Genomic DNA, 13,036 nt, shown 5'->3' on the forward strand with positions numbered 1-13,036 from the left:
ACCCATTGCAAGCCTCCTCTTTTATAGCCTAGCCATCTCACAAACTTGGTATGATTTGTATCATAAATATGGTATGATTTAAATCATAAACTTGGTATAATTATAATCAAATCAAATCTTCTTTTCCAGATTTGATTAGAAAAATCATAACCAATTTTGTCTGCGGAAGAGATAAAATTATGATTCTAATCAAATCAAATCTCATCCAGATTTGATTCTAATCAAATCAAATCTAATTATCCAGATTTGATTTCTAATCAAATCTCATTCAGATTTGATTCTAATCAAATCAAATCTCATCCAGATTTGATTCTTATCAAATCAAATCTCATCTAGATTTGATTAGAAAAATCATAATTAATTTTCTCTGCGGAAGAAAATTAATAATTTCGTAACGAAAATTTTAATCGGAATTTCTTAACAAAATTTTTCTCCGGAAAAATAATTTCAGAAATTCTTAAAATTTCCTATCCGAAATTTCATATAATTTTCTTAAGTGGATACGAGGTTTTATCCAGAGGCTACAGCAGGGACCTAGAGGAGAAATTGGTTTTGGTCTCCCGATAGGCTTAAGCTTCCCATGTTCTTTACCGAACATATAGCTTAAGTCTATCAATAATAACTCATTCCACTAGAGAGTTATTATTGCACTACCGCACCAATCCCATATTATAATATGGGCTCCTTCTTACTACAAGTACATTAGTCTCCCTGTGTTTAAGATATCGTATGTCCGTCAATTAAATGAGTTACTGACAACTCGAATTTAATCGACATCTTTTCCAAGAGTAGTACCACTCAACCTTATTATCATGCGGACAAGGTCCACCTGCAGGGTTTACATGATAATCCTTATGAGCTCCTCAAGGGGACATCATCAGCCTAGATTATAGGACACAGTTTCCTTCTGTAATCAACAACACACCATGTACATAATACTTCTTCCCAACTCATCGAGCCTTTTGATCTATCGTTCTAAATCTCACCCTTTGATGAATTAAAGAAGTACATACTAAGCACATGTGTTTGTTATTACATCGGGATTAAGAGCATGTACATCTATAGTAACAGAGGTTTAGTTCGATTATATAGTCAGTATAAATCGAACAATCCTCAGATGGTCCTGCTCAATACACACTTAGTGTACTAGTGTAATTCTATAGTCAAGACAGACTAAGACCAAATTACACTACAACCACTCTAATGGTTTGTCCAATCCATTTTGGTTGTGAACACTGTTTATAATCTATAAGTAACTGATAACATGGTCTTCTGTGTGTGACTCCGCACACCATGTTAATCTACAATATAGATTAAATGGACACTTGCATAAAAACTAAATGTAAATTTTTGACTAAATGTGATTCTTATTTCAGAATGTTTATTTACACAGCTAGGATTCTGGTATAAATCCCAACATCTAAGTTTCTTCATGAGGAAGAAGATAGAACATGGATTGGGGAGGAGGATTAGGTTGGGGTATTAAATAGCAATTTTGTAACTAAGTTCATAATTTTTAAAAATTTAAAACTAGGTTCCATTGAGTGCAAATATAGGAGGAAAGTTTGAAAAAGTTTGGGATTTGTCATGAGGAAGAAAAGGGAGGGTGATGGTGTTGCTTCATGAGTAATAACATAGAACACGGATTGGGGAGGAGGATTAGGTTGGGGTATTAAATAGCAATTTTGTAACAAAATTCATAATTTTTTAAAATTTAATACTAGGTTCCCAATTTTTTCTAAAAATGATAAATAATTTAACATTCTCTTACCATGTCGATCCCTTTCAACTTGGCTGGGCAATTCAGTGTATGACAAGTTAGAAACTTTGTAGTTTTTTGTTAAATGCCATGAAGTTATGATTTATTTCTATCTTTTTTTCCCCTCTTGTCAGAGTTAAAAGAAATGACTTGTGTGAATAGGAGAACTAATTTCAGTTCCATTAAGAGATGACATGCAACATTCATGGCCCTCTTTTTTTCTCAATGAAAAATTTGATGCGAGGTTTCCTTAATAAAACATTTGATGGGGAGACAATTTTAAGCAATATCATGAGAGATTGTTCTTCTCTAAGATTTAGATGTCTAGTGAATGACACTTTACTGACCTCTTCAAACTTTGAGCTAAAGAAAAAATTATGTTTGGCGGACGTAACAAAGGTGTATGATGATATGGAAGATATTAAGTGATTATCTGAAAAGAACCACTGACATTGATCTTTTCTTTTTCCCTCTCATTCTCTTCCTTTATTTAATGGTGATACCCTTTTTTTCCTTTTTTGAAATATTATGATTAAATTTCAAGATGACCTTGTAAGATAGTTCTAAAAATCACCTCATTATGCTTCATTTACTCGATCACTTTGCTGTGCCCATAAATTCATGCTCTAAATTCTAAGAAGCAAATTATATGAGCATGCTAGTTCTGTGGACTAATATTTTTTTCACTTCTTTTTTTCCCATTTGATGTTATCTTTTGTTATCGAGTATCCTTTCATTGCATCTTTGTGTCACAGGATGAAAAGAAAAATGAAGTGGTAGCTATTTATTCTTTGGATGCTGAATTTACCAAGCCACTATGGGTATTTGGCATCAGTTCATATGATTTTGTTTGGAAAGATTTGAATAGTAGCAAAATTATCTGCACTTACAGGTTTCTAAATTCATTTGTAAAAGTACACCCTACTTTTATACTGACTTTTGGGGCCTTTGGATATTTGTCTGTGCTTTTAGTATGATCAGAATAACTTTTGGCTTTGCAGGCAAAATGGGATGTCATTCCTTGGAATCTTGGATTATGGTACAAATTGGTTCTCCTTGCTTGATATTCACCTTACTGATATTAGAAACTTAGTAAGTTTATAATTTTTTACCATTAATTATATGGTTCTCTTGCTGTTCGAATTAAGATACTTGTTCCTTACCTGACGATTTTTTTCATGGAACTTTTGAAATTTGCATTAACTGATAATCGAATGCCCTCTAACAAGTATCAGGAGCATTTACAACATGATATGCACCCCTCAAAATAATATACAATTAAGTTAGTTACTACTAAGGTACCAAGTTTTAACATATTTGTTTAGGTATCAAAGTTTGATACATTTTGGTTTTAACAGGTCAGTTGTGGCTCTTGTTTATATGTTGAAGGGGCATCTACAACCCATCCACTATCGATTGTCAAGGTTTGACAGTGTGTCATTTAAATTTTTTAGCATAAATGTGATTACACTTACACCAGGATTAGCTGCTCTCTACATGCTTTTACTTGATCAGGTGAATCTGGATGTGAACCAATCAAATGCAACTAAATCTTCAGTACTTTGGTCTTCCTCCCCAGATGCAACAAAATATGATTCATACTTCAGCTCTCCAGAAGTTATTGAGTTTCCAACTGAGCATCCTGGTCAGAATGCTTATGCATACTTTTACCCTCCTTCCAGTCCCACCTACAAAGCATCCTTAGATGAAAAACCACCATTATTGCTTGAAAGCCATGGTTTGTACTTTAATTATTTCTTTTCTCCTTATATATACACATACACACACATATTCTTTTAAACTGCTACCCCTTAGTTTTGTACATTTTACTTGCTATCTTTGTCACTTAAATATTGAGCTGGGAAATGCATTCTTTGTACAATGTGTTTGTCATTGGATTTCTGCAGACGAATAAGGTGGGAATGGAGGCATGAATAGGATCTGGATCTAATAGGAGTTTAGTAGTCATAAGCATTCTTTTTACAATGTGTTTGTCATTAGATTTCTGCAGATGTATAAGGTGGTAATGGAGGCCTGAATAGGATCTGGATCTAGTAGGAGTTTAGTGGTCACGGCTAATAAACTCAAAATGTCCCTAATGTCAGCATTTTGTTTATACATGTAAATGAATGGTTGAAGCGAAGAAGAGAATTTAGAGTCACATGTGATAGACCAATTTGGTGATTTGTGGGCTAATGAAATTTTTTTGTAAGTTTTAATGAGCAATCATTGACATCACATCATGCTTAGAATTAGATCTACTTTTATATAATTGTCACCCCGTTTGAATGAGCAATCAACTATATCCAAAGTGTTTCAATCCCCCATCAACTATATCCAAAGTGTTTCAATCCCAGGTTACATTCATTTATCTACAATTAGGTCTCACTTGCTATAAATTAGAGATGATTTAGGTTGTGAGTTGGACTTTGGGAACACTCAAAAAAAGAACAATGCTGCTGTTGTTCAGGAGCAATTACATATAGCTCCAATAAATGATAAAAATGAGATAAAACATCTTAAGATGTTAAGATGGTATATAGATATATTCAAAAGTGATCAATGAATTATAGGTAGGAAAGTTGAATCAACTAGAACTGTAGATTTGAGGTAAAAGAAGCAAAAGAACAGTTAATATAATAGAAAATGACGTAAGAGTTTTGAATATTACTTATTATGCGGCTTAACATATATACAATGGAGAGATATGGTCCATGTAGCCGATACTAAATGGTTCGTGGTTGATTTGGCGTCGTTGATGATGATAAGAGTATCAAATTCATTTGATTTACTGAGTTTATACTTGATATGTTAAATTCATTTCATTCAATGAGGTTATGCTTCTTAGTGATGAATTTTCTGGATTATGTACCATTTGAATATCATGATCTCGTGCTTGTTGCTTCTTAATGTAAGATAGGGAATCCATAGGCATAGGATCCTGATGTGAGCTTATTGATGTGTTCACTTTGTAGTGCAACAAGCACATCATGATTGAAACAAGTTGGCCGAGTGTCAAAGTGCAATGCTTGTAGAATATCCTAAATTGACAAAAAAGACTTATATTCTTAAAATCTAGTGCTGAAATTTCTGTGAAAATCTGATCTGAGTGTCTATTTTGATAAAAACTTACAACGTTTGGTCTCTTAACAATCTTGCAGTAGGGCCCACAGGTGAAACAAGTTCTGGACTGAATCTTAAAATCCAGTACTGGACTAGTCGAGGCTGGGCTTTTGTGGATGTCAACTATGGAGGAAGTACTGGTTGTATATCTGAACTCTCTTGTTTTTTTTTTCCTGTTATCATGCTGAACTTCTTCTGAATGTTTTACTTAACTCTATTATTTTCTAGTACCATATATTAATGGGTGCTTACTGCTTTGGCAGTTTGATTTTAGTAGCCAGTTATAATGGATTTTATCCCATCAAAATTGCCACCTAAAATTTCATGGTGTTCATTTTTTTTTAGAACTTGTGGTTTGTAGAATCCAAGTTTAAGGAATTTTCATTTTATTGATTAAACTAAATGGCTTTACAGGTTATGGGAGAAAATACCGAGAAAGAGTTCTAGGACAGTGGGGTATTGTTGATGTCAATGATTGTTGCAGCTGCGCTAAGTTTCTGGTATCTCTTTGGCTGCTCTTTCCTATATTAATTAAACATAACCACTTGATTTAGAGTCAAGGAAATGAATAGCTTTCTTTTCAAGGTAGAATGTGGGAAGGTAGATGGAGAACGACTTTGTGTAACTGGAAGATCAGGTGGGGGATACACCACATTAGCTTCTCTTGCTTTTAAAGAGACGTTTAAAGCTGGTGCTTCTTTGCATGGGGTAAGGCACTATTCTATTTAGTTTTACTTTGATCCAAGGTGTCACAGGTAACCTTCTTATGTTTAATCGTATTGTTTTTATTCTACTTATTTATTCCTATGTTCTTGGCAATAGCTATTCATTTTTTTCCTCCAGATTTTAAAGCATGACTCTATTCTTTTATTAGTTCCATTTCTATTGTCATAATGAACTAATTTCAAATGACCGTGACCTCTTTGCCCAAATCTCCACCTGCAAGCTTTCAGCAAAGGGATATGTGCGTGTATTATCACTGAAATTGCTGTTGCAGAATCAAACAATTACATGTATTAGTGTGACACTTTGACTCGTGATATCTTGAGCAAGCATAGTTTTATAACTAAATTCCTAACTAGTGGACCATTCTAGTTTCTTCTTATCGTTCAGAACTTAAGGGGAAGCATCATAATATTGTGAACTTTCAATTGTATGTAGATCTTAGTTTAAATAAATAGAAGAAAAACTTGATATAGTGGTAACTGTTGTTGATTATTTGATTGACCAAACACTGCTCGCTTTTTGATTCTTGAGCAAAATTCTTTCTGCATGTCTCCGTACTCCCCAACTACAGATGATCGTGCTACAAATATCCTTGTGATTTTTCTTTGAGTTTGCGGATTCCTGTATGTTCTTGCAAGTGGTGTACCTTTTTTATGAAAAAACTATATGCCATTTTTAATCTTTTCTGACATGAACTAATTATTCACATTTTTGTGTTGTATATCACCTCAACCAATATTCACTTTCTTGCTGTCGCTTTTAAGGTACCCGATTTGTCTCTGTTGAAAGTAGAAACTAGCAAGTTTGAATCCCACTACTTTGATAATCTTCTTGGTGAGTTCATTATGTTGAATTAGATTGTTGAACACATTTCTGACTGCAATGGACAATACACGTACGGTTTGTCCTTTCTTCTGCTACTTACAGGAGATGAGAAGGCGTATCTCGAACGGTCTCCCATTAACCATGTTGATAAGTTCAGCTGCCCAGTGATTTTGTTCCAAGGCTTAGATGATAAGGTATTAATTTAAACTACCACTTTTATTAGCAATTCTGATTATTTAAGGACGTATCCATGGCCCCTCAAAATCCTGACTACCTTCTGATTTTGTATACAGGTTGTGCCACCTGTTCATGCTCGTATGATGTACAAGGCTCTCAAGAACAAGGGCTTGCCTGTCGCTTTAGTTGAATACGAAGGAGAACCGCATTGGTTCACAAAGGTGATCCATGTAGACTTTGATTTCACTTTCAGGCTTTGAGTTGCTGATGCATTGATTTTTGCCACAGCCTGAGACCATCAAATTCACACTGGAACAACAGATGGTATTCTTTGCTCGTTTAGTTGGGCACTTCGAAGTTGCAGATCCTATCACTCCGATCAAAATTGATAACTTTGATGAGCAGTGATTTTAATTATATTATGCAAACGTCCATGGAGAAATTAACTAACCTCGAAAAGTTTGGGAAAATAAAATGCAATTTGATGTTCATGATGTAAAAGTGAGACGATTCAGAAATAACATGTTATGATGTGGTTATGAAGTGTAAACATGAACTTTTGTCTTGAGGATCGAGTAATTATTCTCCTTCTATTGTGGCAAAAGGTGAATGGTTACTTTAGCCGTCCTGATCCCATACATTTTATTCTAATGCAGCGGTTCTTTTGCATGGGGAGGTCTACATCTAGTGAGGCATTTGACATCCGTGGGGGTTGATCCCTAGATCTTAATTATTCTCGTTCCATGATCCATAAAACAACAGACTTAGGATTCCTTTTCATCAAATTTAGGATTGAGGAAGCATCCAATTTTGTAGAAGTGGTTTTATACAGTAAAATCAGAGGAGTCCTAAGAATCTATTAGTATTGATTAGTGAAGTATCATTATCATAAGTCTTATAATGAATTTGTAATAAATTTTATCGAGTTTTTATGAGTTTAAAAATTTATCATTTTTAATTTACATTATTGAATTTAGATCCAATGACATAAATATATTAAGGAAAGCTTCTAAAAGTATATTGATTTTGATTTGAAGTGATTTAGAGTTTAAATTGACTGATAGGAAGGGTATTTTTGGAATACACTAGATGATTAGAATATTATGAAAATTAGATATGCGAAATGATAAATTTTGAAATCTACATGCACAGTTAAAATGTCGTTCTTTGTATCCCTCGCATAGGATCGATCGTTTGTAGACTCTTTGGGCTACTCGATATTTTTAAATCCGTAATCATCCCATAGCAACGGTCATTTAACGACTCTCTGATCACTCAATATTCTTTAAATCCCCAATCATCACATAACAATAGTCGTTTGATGGTTCTTTAGGTTATTAAGTATTCTTTATATTCCTAATCATCGCATAGTAGTGGTGGTTTGACGACTCTCTAGGCTACTCGATATTCTTTATACGATATCTTACTAGACTACACATGTAAATTTTAGGACTTCTAATTTCGCATACCTAACTTTCATAACACATAAATCACATAACATATTCTCGAAATACTCTTCTTTCTTTTTAAGTCAATCAATTAATTTTGGACGAAACTGACTGATATACTTTGAGAACTCCAAATCACATCGAGCCAAAATCAATATATCCATGAAAGCTTAATGTATTTATGCTATTGGATCTAAATTCGATAGTATAAATTGAGAGCCTATCTTCATATTTTTTACTTTATCCATTTAAAAATTCACCATTCTAAATTTACACTATCGAATTCAAAAGCATAGATATGTTAATGATGTTTTCAAAAATATATTGATTTTGATTTGAAATGGTTTGGAGTTTTCTATGTCCATTAGTCATTTTCAAACAAAATTGGCTTATGAGCCTACGCCATTTTAAAATTTACAAGTTTGATATTTTTTGAACCAGAAAAGTCATAGAACTCATTGGTGGTGTTAATTAGTGAATATCATTTTCCTATCCTTTATAATAAATTTGTGATAAATTTTATTAAATATTTATAAATTTAAAAATTCATTGCTCCTAATTTACATCAAATTCATATTAGAATGCATAAATATATTAAGCAAACTTTTAAAAAAATATTAATTTTGATTTGAAGTGATTTAAAATTTTTAAATCTATTAGTCAATTTCGGGTAAAATTAAAATGGATTGATGTTTGATCTATATTATTCAAAAATTTAATAGTTTAATATTTTTTAAATTAGAAAAGTCTTAAAAATTAATTGATGATATTAATTAGTGGGGATATTATTCAAGATTTTATAATAAATTTTAAATTTAAAAATTTACTGTTCTTGTACTTTTATAATAAATTTAAATGTCGTTCTTTATATACCTAATCATCGCACAGCAGCGTCCGTTTGACGGCTCTTTGGCCACTCGGTATTCTTGATTTTGATTTAAAATGGTTTGGAGTTCTATGTGTCCATTAATCATTTTTAAACAAAATTGGCTTATGGGCCTACGCTATTTTAAAATTTAAAAGTTTGATTTTTTTTTAACCAGGAAAGTCATAGAATTTATTGATGGTATTAATTAGTGAGTATCATTTTCTCATGCTTTATAATAAATTTGTGATAAATTTTATTAAATATTTATAAATTTAAAAATTTATTACTCCTAATTTACATCAAATTCATATTAGAATGCATAAATATATTAAGCAAACTTTTAAAAATATATTAATTTTGATTTGAAATGATTTAAAATTTTTAAATCTATTAATAAGCTTCAGATAAAATTAAAATCGATATTGATGTTTGATCTAATTATTCAAAAATTTAATAGTTTAATATTTTTTTAAATTAGGAAAGTCTTAAAAATTAATTGATGATATTTATTAGTGAGTATTATTCAAGATTTTATAATAAATTTTAAAATTAAAAATTTATTGTTCACGGTATTGTTATAATAAATTTAAATGCCGTTCTTTATATACCTAATCATCGCACAGCAGCTAGCGTCCGTTTGACGGCTCTTTGGCCACTCGGTATTCTTTATAGGCCGCCTAATCATCGCAGAACCACTGTAGTTCAACGGCTCTCTGGTCGTATTCTTTATATGCTTTCATGTGCCTGATCATCGCATAACAACTGTAGCTCAACGGCTCTCTGGTCACTCGATCGGTATTCTTGATATGCTTTCATGTGCCTGATCATCGCATAGCAGCGGTCGTTTGACGGCTCTCTGAGCTACTCGGCATTCGGCGCTGCACGAGGCATCGCCTGATCCGGCGCATTCTACCTTTCACTGCCATGGCCGCTGCGTCGACCACGACGTCGTCCTTTGCCGACGCCGCCGAGAAGGTTACCGCGCCTTATGGCTCTTGGAAGTCCCCGATTACCGCCGACGTCGTCTCCAGGCCTCGCAAGGAGCTCGGAGGGATGGCCGTCGCTGGAGATGGCCGGCTTGTTTGGATCGAGAGTCGGCCCGACGAAGGAGGGTCAGTGGAGGGTTTACCTTTCGATTTGCTATCATTTTGTCATGATTCGAGATCGTGTGAAGCATTTCTAATTTATCTTTAGCCTAGGTTTTAACTTGTGTTCTAAACCCTGTTATGCCATACGGATATAATTGAAGATTCAATAGTCAACTAGGTGACTTGTGGTGTGGTCGCACAATGAGGCCTGGATAAGGCAACACGCTAGAACTCTAAGGGTGAAAAATTATTTTTGCTACAAATGCTTGCTGCTTGACCTTCCATATGCTGTGAATCACTAAAGACTGCTCTTTTTATAAATTGTTTAAGAAAGTGGCAGTTGGATTTGTGATGGTTCTCCACTTTGTAAGCAAGTGTTCATTTCCTGTCTATGGTTTGGATGGAAAGCTGCAGAATCAGCAACATACATTAGTCTAGTTCGACAACCTAGATGTGATTTTCAAACATTCTTAAGGCTATTAAGGAGTCGAGAACTGACTTTAGTGTGCTAGAAGCAGCCTTGCCTAATTGTATGCTAAGCTTTTGCAGCACTTGTTTGTTAGACTCAAGGTGGTAGGGATAGGTTGGTTCCTTCTCAAATCAAGAAATTTGGCGATGATAGGATTTTGCACTGATATTGGCATGATGTAGCATTGTTCCACAAGAATAGTTTGGCGCTTGTGGCTCCAAAACTGCCAACAAATGGGAATGGTATTAAGTTACAAGTCATAACAATGCTCAATACACATACATTGCCTTTATGTCTTCATTTCCTCATCCCAACTACTTTTTCGTCATTAACTTGCTTTGTGTATCAATACTTGATGTATCGTATTATTAATTTCTTTTCAGGGTCTGTTTACCTTCTGTACATATTTGATTGGATGAGTAAATACCACTCATTATTGTGTAATTTTTAATTAAAGTTGCAATTGTTGAGTCCAAACTAGCCGTTTCCAAGTTGAGGACGATCTAAATTCAAAATCATCCCACTGATCGGATGCCTCTCTTTGCATCATTTTTTTTATAAATATATGATATTCTAGAAAACTCAAGTTAACATTGCAATTTCTCACATGTTTGTCATCTGAACTACTAACTACATTATGCATTCAGGCGCACTGTGCTTGTTAAGGAATCAGCAAGTATGGAAGAAAAACCAATGGATATCATACCTCCAGAGTTTGCACCAAGGACGTTGGCCCAAGTGTTTGGTGGCTGTGCTTTTGCTGTACTGAACGATACAGTTATTTTCTCAAACTGCAAGGATCAACGGTTATACAAATTAACTATTGGAAGTATGACTATTACTCCTCTTTTTTTGCCTTGTTGGTCCTTTTAGACGTTTCTCTGCTTTTTGTTTAAAGGCATTTTCATGGATGAAAAACTAAGAACATGAACTTAAAAGTGATTATGTCAGTGTTTTGGTTTACTTGCTCCATAAAAGGATACAAAACACCACATAGAACAAACTGGGCAATTGTCATTAGGGCTACCATAATTTGTCTAAAACCTTTACGTTTTTCTGTATGCATGGTGCATCAGCAGAAAAAGGTTAATACTATTATATTTCTTATTTAATTTAATAGTCTGATAAACATTACAAGATATATCTGTTCACTTCTAGCAGGTTCTGCACCAATACCAATTACCCCTGACTATGGTGGAACTTTAGTCTGTTATGCTGATGGCAGTTATGATCCTCACTTCAACCGCTATCTTACTGTCATGGAAGGTCTGTTACAGTCTAATTTAGAAACCTTTTTTGTTGGACATTTTGGTAGTCAAAATTTTGTTTTACAAATCAACTGTTTATCTTCTATTGATGCATGTTTTTGTTACAGATCACCGGAAAGGTAGCTTGAACAACCCCAGTACTATAATTGCTTCTATAGATCTAAATGCTATAGGTATTAATGGTAAGCCATTTTAATTTCGCTTCACTAGACACTTGCTTACAATGACAAAAATTCAAGCATTTTTTTGTTTTCTGAATCATGTACTAAAGAACCAAAGGAATTGGTTGTTGGCAATGATTTCTATGCCTTTCCGCGGGTAGATCCAAATGGGAAGAGAATGGCATGGATAGAGTGGAGCCATCCTAACATGCCTTGGGACAAAGCTGAACTTTGGGTTGGGTATTTCTCTGAAAATGGGTGAGTATTGTGCTGGTTGTTATTATATTAGGCATATATACTTCTACTCTAGTTGCTTGGAAGGCTTTGCAACTTTTGTACTTCTGAACTAGCATTTCCAATAAAGTAGGAAAGAGTTGCCTTGCTGGTATCTTCCTATCATGCTAGATGGGTACGTTGATGCTGGGCAAAAAAGTGAAGACAAATAGAATAGAGTATAAGGAAGCAAAGAGGGAGATTAGAGAGAGGAGGAGAATAGATGGAAAAAGAAGAGAGAATAAGAGATCTGTGAAAATAATTTCATTAATATCTCACTTCACAACCTAGGTTCACTTATATAGACTTTATGCTAAAAAATAAAGGTAATAAATATGGAGTTTGCCATGACCCTTGCCAATTATAGCATTGCATACAGTTCAATGATGAGATAAGATTCATGTAGCCAATTTTATATAGTTGGGCAAACATTGTCTGTGCTATGTATGGATACCCTCACCAATTGATTCATACATTAATTACCATAGCAAAAAAATATATAAAAGGAACAAATTCTGAGAAAACATTTGAAAACATCTGTACTCTGTATCACATGCCCTTGTGGTCATCAATTAGTCATCCTAGAGAATGATGCACTCTGATCTTACATGATAATTGGCCTGCATCAGTTTATTTATTCTGGTATTACTCTTGGACATCTACTAATAAACTTTGTACTTGCTGAACCAGAGTCGCTTCATACTTGCAATATTCAATTATGTTATCATTTATTAAATAATCAACAACTTATCATCCATGTATGAATTAGCATTACTGGTACCCTTGAATTATATAGTTCGATTCATAATTTCATATCATCATTTTCTAATTTACATGGAAATTCTTGGACA

The 13,036-nt window shown here is 33.8% G+C and overlaps 1 protein-coding gene and 1 long non-coding RNA gene across 2 annotated transcripts; both read left to right on the plus strand.

Moving 5' to 3' along the window:
- The first annotated feature begins 1,772 nt into the window (after positions 1–1,772).
- On the plus strand, positions 1,773–7,174 carry LOC141844891 (uncharacterized). Its single transcript, XM_074732863.1, has 12 exons — positions 1,773–1,808; positions 2,515–2,651; positions 2,761–2,851; positions 3,118–3,183; positions 3,275–3,497; positions 4,921–5,022; positions 5,297–5,382; positions 5,468–5,590; positions 6,373–6,442; positions 6,536–6,627; positions 6,727–6,831; positions 6,899–7,174. Exons 1-12 carry the CDS (start codon positions 1,773–1,775, stop codon positions 7,016–7,018), a joined length of 1,251 nt encoding a protein of 416 aa, XP_074588964.1. The 3' UTR covers positions 7,019–7,174.
- Positions 7,175–11,707: 4,533 nt separating this feature from the next.
- Positions 11,708–12,142, plus strand: LOC141844787 (uncharacterized). The gene is made up of 3 exons (XR_012603198.1): positions 11,708–11,749; positions 11,859–11,933; positions 12,023–12,142. It is a non-coding gene; the product is annotated as an uncharacterized LOC141844787 (long non-coding RNA).
- Positions 12,143–13,036: the final 894 nt, after the last annotated feature.

The sequence above is a fragment of the Curcuma longa genome, chromosome 14 (assembly GCF_044706935.1).
Source record: "Curcuma longa cultivar G26 ecotype Majalengka, Jawa Barat chromosome 14, ITB_CL_G26_1.1, whole genome shotgun sequence".
NCBI classification, from domain to species: Eukaryota; Viridiplantae; Streptophyta; class Magnoliopsida; order Zingiberales; family Zingiberaceae; genus Curcuma; species Curcuma longa.